At 34.9% G+C, this 23,434-nt stretch overlaps 1 protein-coding gene across 1 annotated transcript in view; it reads right to left on the bottom strand.

Annotated features, from left to right (window-relative positions):
- LOC131430203 (protein sax-3-like) overlaps positions 1-23,434 on the bottom strand; it is a 360,057-nt gene that overhangs the window by 21,159 nt on the left and 315,464 nt on the right. Inside the window, exon 10 of the mRNA XM_058594951.1 lies at positions 13,106-13,283. Within this exon, the coding sequence (XP_058450934.1) occupies positions 13,106-13,283 (178 nt within the window). The remainder of the gene's footprint in view (positions 1-13,105; positions 13,284-23,434) is intronic.

The following is a 23,434-nucleotide window of genomic DNA, read 5'->3' as shown; positions in this document are numbered from 1 at the left end:
TGGAAAGGTACTACTTCAACAAATAAAATGCACTGAAAAAAACTAACAATAGGGTTGTCTACCCGAAGTTATAATGAAAACTGTAGATAGATGACCTAAGAAAAGATGAGACTGTTTACAATGATCGTAATGATCTCGAAATTCAAAGCGATGACCTATATATTTTTATACATCATTCGATTGCTAGTGATACCAGCTACAATTTTCGCTCAACTACCATTCCTGCACAATCAAAAGAAAACATTAAACAATCGATGAATTTATAAATATATATGAATTTTTCATTTTTTTTACATGTTTGTATCTAACTCAAAAATTAAAGCGATGACATGTACATTTTTTTGATTCAAAATATTGGAATCATTACCAGAAACAATGTATTGATGATCAAAATTATATATCCGTTCAAAGAATCTCAAGAAATTTGGTACAAATACAGAAAATGTCTATTATTGGGAAAATTTTGCCAAAAAAAAAACAAATCAAAACTTTGAAATTTTATGACATATATTTTTTTATTATTTTAGTTGGAAATTTATTATGAACAAAATTTACAAAAAAACTGAAAATTGGATTTCACTGAAAATCTTAAAAATTTTGGTAAATATACCTAAACTCTAAGATTAATTATGTTTTTGTATTGGACAAAAGATCTACACAATTTTTATGCACAACCCAAACGGAAGTGATAACTACTAAAATTAGCTTTTTTTGTTTTATGTTTTACGTAAAATCTCAAAAAATCGGTAGAGGATCGGAAATTTCAAAATTTCTGATATATATTGCGTTCCAACGTTTCTGCAAATCAAAGTGAAAATATTGGAATATTGGAAAATAATTTCATCTGTTTCAAAGAGACGTAGAATTTGTTTCTATTAATAAAATAAATTTTGTGACAACACGAAAATTTTAAATTTTTTCATGGGTTTGTACAATAAGAAATAGAACGTAAAATTATATGAATTCCTTATACTAACCCATGGCAAAAGAAACGAACTACAATTCTAAAAAAATTATTGCTTGATTTTTGTTTTACAATCTATTAAGAACAAAAACATATATTCTCAATTTTCCGCTATCCTAAACAACATCGCTATCCTTGTAATAGATAGAATATTAAAATTTAAATATCACAAACTTAGAATCATTTCAAAATGTATAGAATTCTAAAATTATTTGAATTTTCTATTAGTAAACAATTCAGAAAAAGTAGAATTCTGAATTTAGCACAAAAAATCACACGAAATTAAGTAAAACGAAATCATATCTCTCCTATTCTAATATAAAAAATGTATTCTTCAAACAGTTTAGTTTGATTTTTGAAAAACTGAAAGCTAGTGCATGAACTAGTGTAACCTACCAAATGAAACAGTTCTCAAATCGGTTAGGCCATCTTTCTCAGTGAAGTGAGCTGCACTATTTCAGGTACTTATGAAACTGGAATCGCCCCGAATATTGGCTTTAAAATTTTCAGTGAAATCCAAGTTTCAGTTTTTTTTTGTAAATTTTGTTCATAATATTTTTCCAACTAAAATAATATAAAAAATATATGTCATAAAATATTAAAGTTTTGATTTGATTTTGTTTTGCAAAATCTTCTCAATAAAAGAAATTCTCTGTATTTGTATCAAAATTCTTGAGCTTCTTTTAACGGATATATAATTTTGGTCATCGATACATTGTTTCTGGTAATGATTCCAATATTTTGAATCAAAAAAATGTACATGTCATCGCTTTAATTTTATAGTTATATACAAACATGTGAGAAAAATGAAAAAATCATATATATTTATAACTTCATCGATTGTTTAATGTTTTCTTTTGATTGTGCAGGAATGGTAGTTGAGCCAAAATCGTAGCTGGTATCACTAGCTATCGAATGATGTATAAACATATATAGGTCGTCGCTTTGAATCTCGAGATATTTACGATCATTGTAAAAAGTCTCATCTTTTCTTAAGTCATCTATCTACAGTTTCCATTATGACTTTGGGTAGACAACCCTATTTTTAGTTTTTTTAGTGCATTTTATTACTGGAAGTAGTACCTTTCCAATGGTGAACAAATTTTGAAGATCGGTTGACTCGGTAAAGTTGAGTTTCCCAATATTCGATTCGCGATACAGGTGCCGCATGAATGCAGATAGGGCATATTTTGAGCTTGAAAAAAAACTTGGAACGGGAAAAATCAGATTTTCATTAGTTTTTCCTAAACGATCGTGAATAATGATATACCTAAATAATCTACAAACTTCACAAAATTCGAGAGTATAAAATTTATCGAAATTGGTCAAGTAACAACTGAGCTATAATAGCTCAAAGTTACCGTTCCAACTTTTTTGTAGGCTTGGTGCTCCGCGTAACTTTTCTAGGCTTGGTATTAGGAGTGTTAACGAAGGCACATCTTAGGAAACATGTCTCGGCAGCCGAAACCATTCAACAGTTCGAAAAAGATTGGATAAAAGTGTCAAAACTTGTCGCCAAGAAGTACGGAATTTAATGAAGCACGTTCGCAAGAAGGTGCGCCAGCTAGTCTACAATGGTTAAGTAGCAAATGTTGAGAATAATATTCTGTTGTTGAAGTCTAATGTTATCAGTATATCGAATAAAATTTGAATATCTAACACTTGTGAATTATTTACAGCGAAATCAAAGTGCGTCCATACTTTCTGGGACAGTCTTTAGAAAATGAATATTACAAAAATGCGCATATTCGTTCATCCGGATTGGGTGTACTTGATTGTCCGGACTTTATCACGAACAGTTTTATATATCTTTCCAGAGTACTTTTCGAGCAGCGCAGAAATATAAAATACCACCACGTAAAGCTACTATGAATGTAGTTTTAGCTATCATAAATAGCAAAAGGAAGACAGATTTTAAAATAATTGATTAATGAAACAGTGAAACCAACCTTTTTCATTTATCACGTCCAAAGTAGTTTAATTGGCACATTTCTTTCGTATTGCACTACTTTTGCTATTTCATTCTTCAATCATTTTCTATAGCCTATTTTTAGTTGATTACTGACAAAAACATAAAAATACTGATTGATGATTATAGCTGAAAATGCTTCTCTCAAAATAAAAATCTCACCCAAGCCCCGATGATCGCAGACTTCAATCCAAAAAAGCATCTCGTTTAAAATTTATGATGATCTCTCTCACACACACACACACACACAAGCACCGACAGACGACAGAAAAACTACCTACAACCAACCGGTGGCGATAAAAGCTGTGGTCGGTTCAACTGTACAACGTTTTGTCGAGACAGGACATAAATTATGCTGTGACAACAGGGTGGCAAACATAAAAAGCGAACAAATGTGGCCTGATAACATGAAAGTTAGTGCTGGAGTCGAGTGGAGGGGGGGCACGGAAAACTGACCAGCTGTAGCAGTCAATGCTAGCAGTGAGTGAAATGATGACATTAAGCAGTGTGAAATGTGGCTTACAACCATCCAGATGTTAGGTTTTACGAGTAACAAATCACCCGAAGCCTGAACTATTTCGAGCATTAAAAGAGAATAAATTTTGCACATTGTGTTCCGCAATTAGGTCAAGCCAAAAGTTTTCAGCTCATTACTTTAACATTTTTCACGTCAACGTTCGGAGGTACAACTTTTAATGATGCTGATGCTCTAGCATCGAAACCACAATTTCGTTCTTTTAGATACCCGAACAGGATCAGAGAACAGAGCAAACGGCGGATCGTAGCCATTACCAAACTTCCTGGGTTTCCTGGTGATTCTGCGTTGTTGTTGCTGTTGTTGTTATTCTTGTTATAAGCAATAGCAGAACAATCGTTGCCATAAAAGTTTCGACCGATGAATGTGGAACCATCATTAGTAAAACATTAGAGAGTCGTTTTACGAGCAATGCAGTTCCTTGTTCGAGAGCATTCGAAAAGTTCGAGTGCAGAAGTTTAATCCAACAAACATCAACAGGACTTGGTTCTGTTGCCATGATGGTCTGAGGTAATTTGCTGTGACTTGTTATAGTACATGGTTTAACTGTAACGTTCTAGAATATTTTCAGGTACAAAATCTAATCAAATTCAACATTATCGAGTCACTCAGTGGAAGAATTTCAAAATTCCAAGTAACAGTGTACAAAGTGTAGTGGAATTCAAAAGAAAATAATTAGATAAAAGATGTAACCCGCTGCCTTTCCGTGTTTTAGAGTTTCACCTGATTAATGCCGAATGATCTAGCAAGATAAAAAATCAAGGCCTGACGGATGGAGCCCTGGATAGACATGGAATAGTTTTTTTTGGTAATGCCACGAGAAATATGGTCTATATTGTACCAGAAGATCTGTTATGGCAACAGAAAAATCGAACAATTGTGACCTGATAGAAATTCCCATACCCTATAGCATACTGGTTTTTGTATACTTGAATCCTATCCTAGAAGGATCCATAGTGTCAGAAGGATCCATTCATTTGTCCTGTATCCTTATTAAATCTACTGCCGAAACGGAGTATGGTACTGAGACTATGCTTTATCAAGCAATTCTTGCTCGTACAGTCTAAATCATATCATTTGTGTTAGGTCTTGAGAACGCTGCTGCAAATCTCTTGCTCGATCATTAGTTTTTATGTGATTGGTAAGAGTAAATTACATAGTTCATTTCAAGAATATTCGGACTGCTAGTATGCCTTACATTTTAGCGTGACATCTTGTCATTTGTGGTCTACAAATTAGTGAGATAATTGATCAATTTCTGCTCAGTACATCGAACATGAAAGCGACATTTTTACATTCTTCACCTTGTAATTGGTGAACCGGAAATCGGATCAAGATATAATTTTCTATGCAGTCTTGAAACCTTTCATTCAATTGTTCAGTTCAGTCATCTTCATGCACAAATATCCTTGATTCATGCATAACTAATTTGAATGACACAGAATTTCCTTTGATACTTGGCTCATCGGAAGCCCGTTCAAAAGTCGTTTTTCATAGTGATTCCTAATAATCTTCCTATACGAAAAAAGCAAAATCTTTTATTCGCGAAAATTTTAAAATAACCCGAACGATTTATTTTGCATGAAATTTGATTTACGCACCCGCGCCTTTGCGCGTAAATTATGGTTCTGGTGCTATTAATTATAGGGAATAACAATACTCGGCAGTGTGAATGGAAGGTACTATTTTTCTGTGTATTTACGTTCGTCCAGTTATGCCTATGACATAACCTGTTCGTGCTTTTGACTGGCTTGAGGCTCGAAACTGCGATTCAAGATCAGAAAACCCGGGTATCTGGATCGGAATATAAATTCGTTTCTCCAATCCCAGGGTTGAGCTATTAATTGAATTGAATGGCAATGGAACTGAATGTAAATTGTGCTATTAGCCTAATTTAGTTGTAGTTAATGCACTTATTTAAATTCGAGGTACATTAGCTGTTTAACACTCCAACCACCAAGCCTCAAAAATAGTCCTACCGGTATTTTCACATGGCTATATCGATTTGGTTGATTTTGCTGTTAGTGGATGTTTTGGAATGTCTAGATTAATGTAGATTAATATTGTTTTGGATTTAAGCCTTGGTTAATTTTGTAGAAATGAAAATGTCGGAGCAAGTACTGTGGCCAAGTGTTATTTGCCATTCGACTCAGCTCGTCGCATGTCGCAAGCTGTCTGTATTAGATTTATATGAAAGCTCTTTTGGTTCCATATATCGCTATTGAGTTTTTTTCGGGTTGGATTCCGGATCTGGAAATACAGGACTATGTGTGCAAAAAATGGCAACAAAATATGCACTTAATTTTCTCGGAGACGGTTGAAGTGATTTTCACAATCTAAGATATATAAAAAATGCTACATTTTCCCAGAGAACGTTTTTAAATTTTATTCGGATTCGACTCCCGGTTCCAAAGTCACAGGGTGATATGTACAAAACATTTAAAAAAATAAGCACTTCATGTTCTTGTAGATTTTTACACATTTAGATTCAAATGAAAGGTTTGAAACAATGTTGAAACAAAATTTCGGCTTCGAAATTACATGATGATATGTTATATGCAGTAAACGGTATATCAAAATGTTCACTCACACAACATTGCGTTAGCGGTGTTGGTTACATCTTTATATTGAAAAGGCAAACCGTTCCTAATTCACCTAATGGCGTGATAATGCCTTTCGCTAGCCATTTCATCAGTTTCATTTTTGCGAGCTTACCGAATAACTTAATAGTAACCAGAGATGGCATTTCACCAGAGTGATACACACTGGCGTCAGATTCTTGTCCACACCGAGGATGCAAAAAACGAAGCATCGCACAAAGAGGAAAGCGCACTTCTTCTCAGTGTCGAATAGACAGCATTTGAGTGTGTGCTTGTGGTTAAAGCAGCTGGCGCGAGTGAAACACATTCTCTTCGCATGAATCGCTCTCACGCGCTCTCGTCTAAATACACCCAAGTGACCACTGCCGCGTGATGGTGAGCGAACACTTCTGTGAACTTCAATTAATAGAGAGTAGATCTGGCCTTGCTATGAAAAATTTGCAATGAAAACTGAAAATTTAACGATAAATTGTTTTATTTTGCTGATTTTGCGTGCCCCACGCTTCTTCTACGCAAACCATACAACAGAGTGCTCACCGGCGTGTACACCTCTGTGAAAGTATCTGCATCCACCTCAGAGAATTTATTAGCTAATGCTCTAGCACTTTGGTGCGATTAAGTGGAAGAGGTAAAAGGAAATAAACAAACGCACTCATGATGCGTGCACATTTTATACAACAGTGGTGTATAAATGTGAAAGAGAAGAGCTCTCGTTGAAGTTGTCAGTGCGAGGGGAGAAATTTTCCTTGCTCTTCGTCACACAGAGGAGATGGACATCTCTGATAGTAACTTTCAAACGAGTCTAAGACTTTCGAAACCTCCGAGAAATTTTGTCGTATTAAAAACACCGGGATTTGTCGGTTACGTCACATAAAAGATTACATATGCCAAACCGAAAATGTTCGCCAATACCTTCCAAAACTGAATCAATTGTAACTTTCAAATAAGCCTGAGTTAATCGAAATTCGTTGCAAACCAGCAGAAAACGAAGCCCATGAAAACTGTGTGGTTAGTCGGTTAAGTCATTTATATACTATATACTTATAGTCACTTATATCTATGGAACCGGAAGTGACAACATTTTAATTTTTTAACTTGATCTATTGTCCAATAGTAGCGATTATTGAAATCGGTTCAGCCATCTGTGAGGAAATTGAGCGAAAAAAAAGTGTTTTGTCGTTTACGTCACTTATACCGTTACGTCTCTGGAGCCAATTATTTTCAGAATTGATCGATGATCGAATAGTAGCTTTCAAACGATAGATGGCTTAGACAACTAGTTGAACCCTCCGAGATAATTGAGAGGCAAAATTTGTTTCGAAAGGTGAAACACAAACACAACCACTCAGACATTTTCCGATTTCATCGAACTGAGTCGAATAGTATGTAAAACTATGGGACACCGGAAATCGAACAAACCATTTTTTCAGCCATTCTATTTTCTTTCTTTAGTGAAAGGCATAAAGCATACAGCTAATAAACTTTAGCTGGATTTTACTGTGCGCCTGCCTTGCTTGAAGCACAATTTTCAATTGTAAAGTTTGTAATCGCTCTCCTTCTGAGGAACAGCAAACACCCGGATCTGAACTTAATAGAATTTAGTTTTTTGAATGATTTGCCTGACACTGTCAAGAGGAGTGTATAGAATTTACTTTGTAATCGAGGGTTCATTCAGTATGAAAGGCTATTCCAAAACCTCAGCGAAACCAGCGCACAGTGGACCGATACTGAAAACCTGTTTTAATTCACCTTAATGTGAAATGATACCTTTCTCATATTATTCATTATATTATATATTACCTTACGAATTAAATAAGTTTAGAACCCAGTTTTAAAGACATCTTTTGAATAATACTACTGCATTTTAATTTAAGTTAGTAAAAATGGATTTAAACATATTTGCGAAAATAAAAAGAGCTCCATTTTAACCACTGATTTTGACCACTACTTCCGGAACCGAAAACTGGATACCGGTATAGTGAAATTCGGATCATTGAACCATCAGATAATATGAACTACAAATTGAGATAGTTTTAAATCCAATATAGAAGAATTTCCAAAGTTTTCTGAAACTTCGATTTAAATGGTGATTTGAAATAAACAACAGGTCCAGTATAACTAAAAACTGTTCGTATGACCATAAACTAACATGACCAACAAATTTGAACGGTTTCGATTGGTTATTTATGAAAAAAATGCTATAGGTATAGCTATTTTTCTCTAAGTACTCTACCTCCGGAACCGGCGGTTGAATCTGAATAAAAATCGGGATATTCTTCTGGTTTCTGAAGACCTCTCAGTTAAGATTAAAAACAACTGTTCATTGAACAGAAACAGAACAGTTTGTTCGAACGTAAACTAGCAAACTCTTCGAATCGAAACACTCTACATACAGTTCCGGAACTGGAAGTATTATCCATGACGAATTATGGGGTTCTGTAAGAAACCGTAAGCTTTTACCTTCTATAAGTTTGTGAAAATTGATTTGGTCATCTAGAAGTAAAGTAAGGTGGATCCTTTTTGCAGTTTTTGACCAATATTTCCAATACTTCCGAAACCCAATTCCAAGGACCGGAATAGCCGAAGTTGGTTTGTATCACCAACAACAAATATGATCCACAAGTTAGAACAATCTTGAGCCTAGTTAAAAAGAATTATTTCCCTTTTCACTTCGTCGGCTTTAGGTAGCGGTATACAAATTTTTACGCTTAACCCAGTAGCTCCGGAACTGGAAGTCGGATCCAGATTTATTTGGGATTATTCCACCTGCTACTTAAACCTAAGTTCATGAAAATCGTCCAAACCATCTCTGAGAAAATAATCTGAGTTTCATTTTGGAGTATCGAAACACCATTTTCGATGCTTCCGGGATCGGAAATCTGGAATCGGAACAAGTTTGATAGGCTCTAGGACGTCTACTAACCATGACTAACGATTGGAATAGTTTCGAGCCAAGTTTAGAATTTTCTCACGTTTGTGGCTTCGCCGCTTAAAATGACTATAAACATTTTTTAACAATCTTCATCCCGTAATTTCGGCTACAATCTATCTGCAGAGAAGGGGTAAATAATCAGCTTAGGTGTTGGTTTTCGTTTTCTCTATAGCGTGTACGAAAATGAACAAAGTCCACTGTGTGCTATGTTTATAAAGGCGAGTTGTGTTTTCTTCTTCCGTGCCAGCTCGTACCAGTACGCACCAGTGGTGCGCACATTGACACTAATCGCCCTGTAATTGCGGAACCGGAAGTCAGATCCGGATGAAATTTCACAGTAATTTTTGGAGACAATATGAGCTTCAATTTAAATCAAGATTTGTGAAAATCGGTTCAAGAACCGCTGAGAAATCGAAGTGAGTTCTACTTTTGAAGTTTTTCTTCACTACCTCCGGCACTTCCGAAATAGGAAATGGGAAACTATTAGTGCCGAAAATTTATATGTATGTATGTATGTATGTATGTGTGAAGCCACCATCAGTTCAAGGCATTACCACCGTATGCGGGTAGACTTACAGTAGATCCGAATTTGATTATCAGATAGCTTTCATATAATTACTGTTACGAAGTCCAAAATGGGTTTTTAGGCGCCTTTCAGCAAGAACATGAGGCCATATAATAAAAAATTTCGCTGTACCAGCTTAAACCCGCCTGATGGTTTGTTTGTTAGAAGGGTGCGTCTTACTCATTTCAGACCTTTAGGAAGAAACACAAAGCTTCCCCCGCGTGACTCAGGTTGGCAATCCACTCCATCATCCAGTCATTCACTTGTAAGATACCCTGATGTACTCCCTGCCTCTCCCCGTTGTCGATATACTTGAGCATAATATAATATAACATAATATAGTATAATATAATATGATATAATATAATATAATATAATATAATATAATATAATATAATATAATATAATATAATATAATATAATATAATATAATATAATATAATATAATATAATATGATATAATATAATATAATATAATATAATATAATATAATATAATATAATATAATATAATATAATATAATATAATATAATATAATATAATATAATATAATATAATATAATATAATATAATATAATATAATATAATATAATATAATGTAATATAATATATTATAATAAAATATAAAATAATATAAAAAATAAAATATAATACAATACAATATAAGAGAACAGACATCCAAGCTAGTAAAAACTTCTTTAAAAAGCTGTGTAAAGCATACAAGTAAAAATCCAGTAAAATTCACCGTTGCACTTTGCACGTATGAATGTCTGTTGGATATCTTTTCTCTGTGATATAACATAATATGAAATAATATAACCCATTATGATATAATATAATATAACACAATATAATATACCATTATACAATATATTCTAACAATAATACAATGAACTTATAATATTATATTATGTAATACAATATAATATGATATAATTCAATGCAGTATAATACCATACAACATAATATAACATAACAGACGATAGTATATGAAATAATATGCTATGAAACAATGTATAACAGTTGATGTCGCAGTGTAAGTTATGATCTTCTTTCGTCGCAGTACTGCAGGAAATATTATATTTCATTTTAAATAATAAAAATTTATAATAATAATAATAATAATAATAATAATAATAATAATAATAATAATAATAAAAATAATAATAATAATAATCATAATAATAATAATAATAATAATAAAAATAATAATAATAATAATAATAATAACAACAACAATATATAATACAATGTAATATAATTCAATTCAATATATAACAAATAATGCAACAAACAACAGAATCACATGTTGCAATACACTATGATAAATATTTCACTTTAGGATGTGCTTCAAACTACAAGCCTTTTCGCACCCTCTCATTCTGCTACTAACGCAGAAGGCGATAGTCCCCAGTCGACGCCGTTATATTGACCAAATGTCTTCATAGACGCTCGGGGAGGCATGAGATAGGAACTTGTGAGGACTTAGTTATCTCACCATTTGACGACCTGGAAACTATTAGTGCCGAATCAAATTTATATGCCCACGAACTTGGCTTGACCGATTTTCACAAAATAAAATTCAAATCAAAGGTCTCAGAATTCTTTATTATTTTCTAGAACTTTTTATCCAGATTAGACCTCCGGTTTCGGCATTTGCAAGTCGAGTTTATACTTAATTTTCACATATTACTCTATAACTCCGGAAGCGGAAGTCGGATCCAAGTGAAATTTAATAGCAGGCTATGAAATAAAAGACCTTTCATTTAAATCTAAGTTGGTGAAATTTGGTATGAAAAAAAAAAAGAATCAGACAGAAAATATTCAGCGCGAAAAAAAAGTGTATTACTCTATTCTACGACTTCATCTTCAATAGCAGCGTTTTGCATTGGAAAGCACTGGTGGTGTAGATTGCTCTTGTTAGGCACTTTTGCGCAAAAATGCAATTTTCTGTCGGTGTTTCATTGATATTTTTTGTACAGCGGTCACAATTTCCTATTTGAAAATGGCCTGAAATTTTTTAATTTTCTTTCGATCAATCAATTAGGTAAACACATTTGGTACACCTTCAAATGCACAACGTCTCGCATTACTTTCAATTATTCTTGCTTTTCGAAATTCAACCCAGATTTTACATAATAAAACCTAAGCTAAGAAGTCAGTGTAAAAACAAAACCTGACTCTAAGGCTTTAATACAAACATATTACTGTGCAAGTTTCCAGAAACTAATTCAAGCATAAATGGAATCCCAAAGTTCTACCTCTTGAAAACTCAAGTATGCTCACAATTTATTAAACTACTCTTGGTGGGAGCACCTTGAACACATTTATTTAGTAGCCGACATAAAGCCATAAAATTTAATTAGCTTTTTATTCGACCATCTCCGTCTGGCAGAGTACGAAAAAAAATGAAAATCAGTAAGAAGCGTGAACTCCCCCATCCCAGTAACCTAATCACGTAGAATACCGGAAGTAGAAAGACCGGAGTGCAACCGGATCGGACCGGACTGGTCGTCAGATATAAAGCAAAACCAGACAAAAGTGTTAATTTCGAATGTGTAGAGAAGCAATTAATTTTTATGTTTCGCATTTAGCACTGGAAAACCCTCGACGAGAGCAACCGGCAGTTGAATTACACTGGCTGTGCTGTGACTCCCGAGAGAGCAAAACTTTCTGACGGCTGCCTGGTTGGCTTCAAACGAGTGTCTCGAAATGATTTTCATTGTGGTGGAGGATTTGCTAATTGGAAAAATCAAGTGGCAAGTTTTTCATTTTTGATTGTTATTTCCAATTAACAGATCGACCTTTTTTTCGCCATCGGAATCGGGTTTCTCTTGTCTCATCGGTTTCCGAGACGACGCGTGCACACGATTTTCCACCACAAGGCCCATTCAATTAGTGCCAAACATTAAATATTAACTGTCACAATAAAGTGAACAGAGTGTCATTTGTTCCACTACAATCGTCATCATCATCATCGGTGCAAATTGTTGGCACCCGCCCCCACTGCTTTCGGAAAGTTAACCTTTTTTTCATGCTGTACGAGTAGTCTGGTCCTCCTGGTCCCATCCTCATCCCCATTCCGGGCACCTTGTTTCAGTCGAGCCCAACCACAAACTGAAATCACAGCCTCGTCACGTGTGTGGTTCGTGACACGAAGTAATATTCACACTCATGCCACTCACAGTGTGCTGGAAGTTCCACACCACTTCCGTTGGGATGAGGTCAGTTGGGGAAAGTTTCGCTGATTGCATCGCTGATTTCACTATCGTACAGCATGTAATCGCTGCTGTCACGTACTCCCGGTTGCGGTGAAGACCTCTTGTTATGTTCTCTACCGGTTTCCGTACCCGGAAACAATGTTGTATGTTCGCTAATAGAAGTGCTTCCAGTACCGGCCATTCTCACGTTTCTCATTTCCGGGTCATCAGAAATCTCTGATATGCCACCATTACTATCTGACCTGGGGTCGCCCACGATTCTGTCGACTACTGTCAAACATCGGCAAAGTAAACCAGTTGTCCTTCTCGGGTAACTCACCTTTCATAATCCGGTAGCGGCAACGTGGGAGCATTCGAGACCGCTGCGTAGTCGGTGATGGCTTCTTTGGAGATTTCCGACGCCTGTCTCCAAACGCCACCACCGGGATCGATCCAGACCCCGTTCGGATTCAGCGGCAGCGTGGGGAACTTACGAACCGTTCCGATTGCGTGATTTCCTGTGAAAGACGTGAGCCAAAAAGAGAGGAAAAAAAGAAGGTATATGCAGATTTAGTACTTGCCAGTGTTTCGTTTTTTGCCTGTCGGGAAAAATTTATGCTGTTTGCCTGTCGGCGGCGCGTTAACGCATTGCCGTTCCTCAGGGAAAATTGAACGACAAAGACACGTGACATTCCGGAGAAATCCGAAAATGCTAGACGAGATGTGTTTCGAATTGAAAATCCATTGACATTCGATGTAAAAAAGTATGTTTTAGGAGTGCGATAAGCGATTTTATGTTTAAAATTTCGGCTAACGCTAACCTTCGAATGTTGTTGAAGTTATATTGTTTTCAAAATTAGAAGAGTTAACAATCCCAGAAAGGTTTTTTTTTTCTATTGATAAATTATAATTCACATTGAATCTTAAAACTGGAATATCTTAAAAAAAACTTTGTAGTAGGTTATGTTAGAGACATAACCGCAAGATTAACGCAGGACTGTTGTCGACAAAGGACAGATCACTTTATAAATGCACATTTATTTTGGTACATTTTTCTACTAACGAATTAGATCTTTGTAAAATGCTTTGGATTCTGGTTACCATTTCGCCAAAATTCCGAACAAATCGGGTGCCTCTCGTTTGGCGAACGGCGCACAAAGTAAATCTGCCACATGCTTGTGTGCCCTTCCCAACAGCGCTAACGTTCCGCACTGATTCGTGGCACCCGTGAAGTTGAACGTCGTATGGATTAGTGACGACACTTATTCTGATTGAAAATCGATTTTATAAAATCAAATTAATGTATATGAGGAAATCCAATCAACTCTTTTCTTGATTCTATGTGGAGACACGTAACTAGGCATTTAGGAACTAAATGATTTGACCGTAAATGCGGATTATTACTAGATTCGGTTGATTTTGATGTTTTGTGTTTGGACCCTTTTTTCAGAATTTTAGGAGGGGGGTTGGGGATGGGGGGTTTGTATGGTCTAAACGATGAAAAAATCATCATTTTTGCAATTTTTTCCAGAATTATCGTTCAACAAAATAAATTCGAACGAACGCACAGTGATGCCAAGGTGGCAGAAATCCAAAAAATAAATTTATTTTTTTCCTGTACTGTATTAATTTTTTTAAATTCTCAGATAAGTGAAGGATTACAGCTTGAAGTATAATTTTTTTTTTAAATTAGAAATAATCTCTCTATATCCTTTCAAAGATAGGGTATTGTAAACTTTCTTTTCATTTTTCCATACAAAATATATGGCGCAATGATGATATTTTGCGATTAGAGTTCTATATAGGTAGGAAAGGGTTGCCACTGTTCAAAAGTATTTCATTTTATAGCATTTTTTCTCTACTTTTCAAAAAACACTATGCGATCCTGCACATCTCTGCACCTTAAAGGTTATTTTGAATTGTTTGCGGGGTCGACAATATAAATCACAAAGACAAGGGCTAAACTTTTGTAAAAGAAATCGGTGCGAGTAAATTTAAATAAACGGCTATATGATAAGTAAAATCATAATATTTATAACATAAAACACCTATATAAATGTCGTTATATAAATCTATTTATAATATATCATGCGTTGGAATAAATTAGCAACGTTTTTTCTGCTAAGTTTTATGATTTTTAGTGAGAATATCATTGCAGTATAGGTTTTCAAAGTATAGTCAATCGTTATGTACCACTTTCTGTCATCTTTCTGGTAAGACTCGGATACCACGTTTGAAATTCGAATGAATCGATCCAATTTTTGGTGGTGTCGTAGTATTTTTAATTGACCTTACAAGTTGTGCGCCATGGATTGGAGCAAATCGCAACCGTATGGAACAATGTCAGATAAAAAAATTACGGCTGGGCAGAATTGTCATGATTCAAAATTACTATGCCATGAAGATCTTCATATTGCGTCCGCCTTTCATGCAATGCTCTATCCAAACGCAGCAAGTGTAATATATATATGGAACCAGTGATGGTAGCACCTAATTTGAATAGCTCATAATAAATAGCGCCTAGTTGATCCCACCACATGCACTTTTTCTATTGTTCGGAACACTTTCTTGTAGTCCATATAAAAAATACCCAATTTTGAACCACGAAAACCACTTTATGCATGTTCGCTCAGTGTAATTTTTTCGTCAGTTTCCATTTTACATAGTTTAATAAGATACTTTAACATAATAAAAACTTGTATTTTGTACTTGTGTTTGTGTTTTTTCATAAGTCGAATAACTTAAAAAATACAAAATGCAGAGCATTTTCCAAATATTAATATGTTTGTGAAAAACAGAAATAAAACTTTTTTAATTGTTATTCTCCCATCTTTACCCATATTGCTATAAACTTCATCACATGTAGGTTACAACATATCAGAAAATAAAAATATTAAGATAAGCTCTTCTGGAGATAAGTGATATTTTCAAGATATAAGGAAAAAGTTTGTGTATACATTTTCCACAAAGGTTTAAACATTATTTGAAACATTAGTGACAGCTCCTAATCAATCATAAAACAAATAAAAATACACACTTTAATTTATTAAAACATCATCATTTTCCGGTCCGTAGCGAACGATGGATCATGTCACTTTTAGGTGGATCGAATATTTTTTCATACATTATCAAGATGGAAATATATTCAGAGACCTCAAATTATTTATAAAAAATCATCTAGCTGACGTTTATCGACGTATTTATGGTTTTTGCCAACTTTTGTATGGAGAGGCATCACTGTGGAACGGAACGAAACGGTGGTTGACAATACCGTAGACGGCAAAGCAAAGCAAAGTCTTGACATTACATTCCTTTTGTGGAATTTGGCCTTTCTGTTTCAACAGACTTCGCAGCCGATTCTTAGTGTACAGAATCATTGCATGGCTAGTACTATGGATCCTACTGACACTAAGAATCCTTCCAGGTAGGGGCTCGAACATACGACAACAGGCTTGTAAGACCAGCGTCCTATGCATTGTACCGCCAACCCGGGACACTGTAGACGGGAAACAGTAAATTTTCTTCCAACAATTTATCCAAGAGCATCATTTGAACTACATTTTGTAATTTTGTCGTTGAAAAATATTGAGAATAAGTCGGTGAAGGGGTATTTTTGTAGACACTTCTTAAAAATCATGATTTGCGGTGTCCACTGTATCCCAGTGCAGACTAATTAGAAGTGAAAAATTAAACGCAGCATAGCTAGAGTAGAAGTTTTTTTCTAAACCCCAACGTTTCTGTTTATTTTTTTTTATTTTTTTTATTTTTGGTGGTTGTTCATAGTGTTCACCTCCCCAAAGTAACAAACAACGAAAAGGAAAACGTTGGGGTTTGATTTTTTATATGTAGAAAGTGCGTGCAAAATTTGAACAAAATTGGTGCAGTAATTTTTGAATGACGCTGGACACGAACATTCAAAGACTGCTTCCGACAAAAACGCGTTTAAACTTCAAGAATGTTTTGTCAAGTTTTGAAGTCAATCGAAGTAGAAATCTCTGGCCTGTGCGCCGAGCTCTTGCTTCTTCGCAGAATGAGATAGCCATAGATAAAGGTCCATAACTTCCAGAGTCTCGTTCCAATAGGCTTGAAAATTTCACAGAATATACTTGAAATGTTTTACTATAAGAAAATATAAAGAAAATAATAAATGATTTTTCAAAAGTGTTAGACCGTTACCCTTTCGTGTTGTGAAATTTTGAAAATGCACCCAGGTGAGCATAGTACAGAAAGACGTAGTCCTACGTCAAAAATATTTTTTCAAGTTGGAACAGTGATTCGTTTTTGTAATGTGAGATATTCACCCCGATTCTGCAATCCGACGGAATGGGATACGAACGAATCTACACTTTCGTTCGAGTTCGAAATTTACATTCTTCATTCCGTTCGACTTATATGATTCGATAGACTCTCATTCGGGAACATTTGAAATTTCGAACACTAACCATCAAAGCTGTCAACACTACTTACACGTTCTATATTATTTATATTATTCATTTCTTAGTAAACGAAACCGTCCAAACTTGTATAAACAAATTAGAACGATTCTAAACCGAACAGAAGTAATACATACGCAAGTCGATCGAGTAATGTTCGAAAATTGAACAACTCGAACGAATGTTATTCGAGTTCATACCCAACCCGAACGGAATGCGGAATGGAAATTGCACATTCGATTGGAATATTTCAAATCGATCGATGTACAGAATAAGGGTGATTACCTTGCGATGAAATTCAGTGTCAAAAATGAAGTCAACGCAACATCTCAACCGCATGAATCGAACCAATCATCGCACAAAATGTATCGTGAAAAACAGACACAACGATATACGGAATATTTTCAGCGATTAAGCGCAGTGGGCTTACGACACGTTTTGTTCGCTAGTGAAACAGGCACTTATCATCTATGATTTTGAACCATGGGTATGTATAATTGACAGATGTGAAGGAGACTCATTTGTGTGCACATTACATTTAGTCATTCAATTTTTTCAAAAAATTCTTTAGTAATTGATTTTTCACTTATAGCTGAAATGTTCATTCTTTGTTACAGACCAGAATCTTTGGCAATATGATAGTACTTCATGTAGCTGATTCTAACCAGGCATCATTTTGTAAAAGAATTAAATGGTTTTCAAACAGGATCACAACTGGTTTGTAAAATGTTCGCTTAAAATATCTAGTTTCATATCAGCATATAGAGCTGATTCTGTTGTTTGTCCATCTCGTGGAAAGCTTGACAAGTAGGGGACGGGTATAGCGTGATGGGTTAGTCGATGCCTTTCACGCAGCCCACCTGGGTTCGATCCCTAGCCCAGAACATAGGGTCAGAAAGTTTTTCTGTCCCGAAGAAGTGAATGACCTTAAGGTTAAAACCTCTATAATCGAAAACAAAAACAAATCTTGACAAGTGATGAAAAATCAATAGTCAATTTCTTGGATAAATTGTTGGAAGAATATTTTCTGTTTCCCGTCTACGGTATTATCAACCTCCGTTTCGTTCCTTTACACAGTGGCATGTTGTATCTAGATTGGTAATCATTGGTAATATTACAACCATTTTACATGTAATTTTGCTCACGATTTAATGCCAGCAAACTCTTCGTTTGGCGCACAAACTAGCACGATATGAAACAGGAGCACGTAAGCAGTAAAGAAAACGGCGATCATTTTTCAAATTGACTTCAAAATATTTTGATATTTCTATTTTTTCTTTTAGGTTCAGATATTTTGATCTACAGATTGAGATTCCTTGGAAGATCTTGCTTCAAGTTGTACTTTTCAGTTTTAAAATCATGCCAGTAGAGCGGAACTGTAAGTGTTTGTATTTTTCAAAAACCAATTCACAAGGCAAAAATTATAAATTTCACCCTAACCTATTGTTTGATTCCGAAAAAGCTTTAACAAAACTACGATAGTTCCTTTCAGTTGAATCACCAATAAGCAAGTACTTTTCGATTGTGCCACACCACCATTTGAAAGACCAGCAAGTATCAAACACAGAGCTTAAAAAATGGAAATTCGAGATTCGTGAATAACACCCAAACTTTTTTTCGATGTATTCGATTAACGTACATCTTTTTACGAACTAAATCCTGGATAACGTAATCTTTTTCGGTGAATAAAATTCCAAACTACGTAAACTTTTGACGACGGACTACGACTTTCCTTACTATACTCATCCGCGTTATTAAATTTTACAATCCGAAGATGTAACGAAACTACTTCAGATTTGATTTCTTAATAACTTTTTCCCAGTTTCAGTAATTCTGTTGAGAAACGAAAGTAAAATTGTGGTAATATCATATTTAATACGTAAACGTTATTTAAATGGTGAAAAACTAGGTGCAAACAGAAAAACATAAAAATCAAGTGAATCTATAAATAGACCCTGTTGCACGTTTGCTAGCTTTAGTCTATGGTAATCTGGAGACACATCGACTACGCAGATCGCCATCTACGTCAGGATAGTAGAACTACACTCGGCATTATTCAACTGGTGCTTCCGATAATGGCGAATATGAGGCTCCGTTCGTCAAACCTAAACGCAGGAAAACAAGTAGTTCGTCTGTGAACATATCTACTTTGAGACGTTCGCAGTGTAAGACCCGCTTCAAACAAGAGCGATTGCGTCATCCGGCTGCTGTTCGTTTGCATTGGAGAAGAATACAACGAAAAAAGAACAACGAGGCGGAAGGTACTACAAAATCAGCCCTTCTAAGGGTTCTAAATGTTATGTAAAGATTATTTCGTTGCAAATCGAAAGTGATGTTTTTGTGAGTTTAGTGCAAATCTAGAATAATTTGGTTAACGTTGTAAACTTTTCGCAGTGCAAAATTTGCACCAAACGAGTGCAAATAAAGCCAGCACTTGGCAGCTTCGCGTTTGAGAAATATATTCCAAACAGTGCTGAAAGCCCGCACACTTCTGAAAGCCCGCAATGAATCCCGCGCAGCATTTTGATCGTTTATTTAATTGAAAAATGCAAATTCGTACTGAAATAATCTACACCAAAATTCTGCATGTTTCTTTTTTGTGGCCGTTAGCACCGTTTGTGAAGCAACAAACGAAATCACGTAAAAATAAAATCCTTCACAAAAATTTCTTCAGCAATGAATCTATCCGCACACAGAAAAAAAAATTATGAATTTTACAGGTGACATATTTCTACAAACAATTTATAACTACTTAACGTGTCAAATGACGCAATATTCCATTCGAACAGAATGTTACAGGATCCAAGTTTTATTCGCAAATTGCCGCTGTATGGATTTATATGCATCAATTATTCATCATGCAGATATCGCTCCATTTATGTGCTTTTTTTAAGATGTAAAATCACAGAACTTTTTCGATCTGTGTCCTGTGAGCACCTTTCAACAGGCTGGTCGTTTGCAAAGGAGAAAAATACAACGTAAAGTGGACAACGATGGAGAACATTTTACAAAATCAGCCCTTCTAAGGACTCTAAATGTTATCTAAAAAAACTATAAAGATTACCTCACTGCAAATCAGAGGTAAATGTAAACGCAATCTTTCGAAATCAAATGGTCCATTTCAGGACAACAAAATCTTAAACGGTGAAATGGTATCAAATCAGTTAATATCTATACACATGTCGAATGTAGTATTATGGTAATCTTGCGGTTCTGTCTCTGACATTACCTACTCTTAGTTTTTTTAACCTAATTCGAGAAACTTGATTTTTGTGTAGTATTAAAACATGCGCTATGACAACACACTTGAATTTTACTCGAACGTAATTTGAACCAATTTTACTTACGATAGCTGTTTTTAGGCTTTTTTTTAATAATGCGATTTTCGTTTAATTTAACCGATAATCGCGTAGAATAAGTAAAAAAAAAACATAATGAATGGTATTATAGTTTATACGTACAAAACAATCCAACATGTTTCAGTGAATTGAATATTATGAAATGTACATTTCATTTGCCCGGGTAGGCGATTCAATGCATAGAGCGCTGGTTTTACAAGTCAGTGTTCGTATGTTCGAGCCCCGACCTGGAAGGATTGTTAGTGTCAGTAGGATCGTAGCACCTGCCATGCAATGGTTCTGTACGCACTGAATTAGCTGCGAAATCTCTTGAGGCAGATGGTCAAATTCCACAAAAGGAATGTAATACCAAGACTTTGCTTTGCTTACATTACGGAATTCAGTTTTTGCAATGACTGAGTGAAAACATATATTAGAGAAGCCAAATGAATGAAAAACCTACAGAAAAGATGATTTTTTCGAAAAAGATACACTCAGAGATAGGACTCGAACCTGCGTTCTTATGCATTCATTTGGTTTCTCTAATATATGTTTCCACTCAGCGATTGCAAAAACTGCACTTAGTTATGGCGACTTTACGTAAAACCAACTAAAATTATTAAATCATTACGTAATTGTTGTGTTTGATTTTATAGGATCTAGTTAAGATCAACAGTATCCAAGAATTCGCTGGGAAAATAAATCAGTAGTTCTTGTGACGCGTGACTAGTGACTTTTGCATTACTTTTAAGTGCGGTATGTGTTCTTAGTTATATATTCAGCAAAGTGATATACTGTGATACATTATTAGTGGAAGCTTTTGTCCATCCAATAACTTAAGGTCTATCAAAGTAATCGATGACATTAACGAGTTTCTTGTTTTTGGTCCATACTCGTGTTATCACATTCAATTAACTGGAGCATTGTGACGAGTTATGCGGTAGTGCTTATTCATCCAAAAACTACTTGGAGTATAGACCTTAAGATCTACTAGTGTAACCAAGTGAACTATTAAAATCCGTGTACCCAGATCCAGTTTGTTATACCACGTGCAAATCATTTACTTGTTGTGAATATTCTAGGTCATCCAAAAACTACCTGATTTTCAGGCCTTAAGATCAACCAGCATAACAAACTTCGATACCGTGCTGATTGGTCACGGTTTATGCACATGATTCCACCTAAAGTTAAGAGGTTTATTGTAGATGCTCACCAAAAAGCTACCTGCAGTTCAGACCATAAGATCCACCAGAATAACAAAAAGCATTAGAAAACTTAATCTTCACGCTTCATACCTGCGATTCACTGAAGTATTTGGGTAACTGAAAATATTCTCGAAACATATTAGAATAGACAGAATAGAGCATTGAAAAAATAATCATAAGCTTCTGATTGCTCGTGAAAAGCTTAAAACCTGTTTTCACTGAAGTTCTTAGACTACTGAGGATATCCTGGAACAGTCATATACATATAGACAAGTAAGCAATGTGTAGCTCTAAATATATGAACAACAAACAAAAAATAGATATTAGTCCTTGTAGTTCTTTCTGTGGCACTGTGTAGTCTCTAAGGACGATATTCCAAGTAGTTCTTGGATTTTGGAATATCTCTTAGGGATTTTCATAGTCTCAGAATATACCAAGATGGTAATAGATACTTTTGCGTTTTTGATATAGGCAGTATTTCACTCAGTTTTACATGTCAAAAAGAATCCTTGACAGATCGAATTGAAGTCGAAAATGGGTATTCGTGGTACTCATAAATGGGTATATTATTTTTACCGCGTAGGACATCATAAAAAGTTCCGGAATAAATTAAATCAAGTTACTCTCTTTCTATAAGACAGGCACATTCACGTGCGGAAAAATTTCAATGCGGTAGAAACAGATGGAACAAACACAACTCTTTTGTGTTAGTGAAATTAACTTGGCTTCAGTAAACCAACACAGATAAAAACGAAGTCTTGTGATTTTACATCTTATAAGATGCAAATAAATGGAGCGTCGTATTTCACACAAATTTATATTCAACAACATGTGAAATTGTGTAATTTAAAAATTACATGGCTTGAAATCGAATGAAATAAAAACCCTTCCTAATCCACCTAGTGGTGTGATAATGCCTTTCTCTTCTTACATAACAGTCTCATTAAAATGTATTTCATAATTTTATTAAATAATTTCGAATAGTAATTTCGAAACTAATTGATTCAGATTGATTCGAGTAGTTCACAAAAGCATGCTTCAGTGTTTATGTCACACAGTCAGCATCATTTTTCCAAACTAGTGCTTGACATTTGCGTTGCCTATTTGTATGAGAACAGTGATGCTAATCTAAAAAAAGCCTTCTTAGTCCACTTAGTGAAATTTTCATGTATCTTGAAAAATCACCATAGGGGGGAGTACATGAAATTTTCAAAATCGAAAAAAAAATTTTGATGCCAAAAGGCTTAGAATTGCATGAAACGTCGAGATTTAGTGTCATCTCGAAAAAAAATTTTTTTGAAAAAATCGACTTTTTGGGACTTAGAAAAAATATGAAAATTTTTCTAAGTCCCAGAAAGTTGATTTTTTCAAAAAAATTTTTTTTCGAGATGACACTAAATTTTGATGTTTTATGCAGTTTTAAGAGTTTTGGCATCAAAAAAAATTTTCGATTTTGAAAATTTCATGTACTCCCCCCTATGGTGCTTTTTCAAGATCGAAAATTGCCAAACCTTTACCACCGGGCAGCACCCCTTAAGCATGTCCGATTTAGGTCAAATTTTGCATGAAGACTTTTTTCGAGGTGCTTAAACTTTTGAGCACTAGAACTTTACGAAAATAGAGTTGATCCCAAAATTTTGGCACCCTTATATATATAAGAGCGGTAAAAATCAACGTGTTTTGTCGGTGACGT

Source organism: Malaya genurostris, chromosome 2, assembly GCF_030247185.1.
Source record: "Malaya genurostris strain Urasoe2022 chromosome 2, Malgen_1.1, whole genome shotgun sequence".
Taxonomy (NCBI): Eukaryota; Metazoa; Arthropoda; class Insecta; order Diptera; family Culicidae; genus Malaya; species Malaya genurostris.
This window is presented reverse-complemented; position numbering and strand designations above follow the sequence as displayed.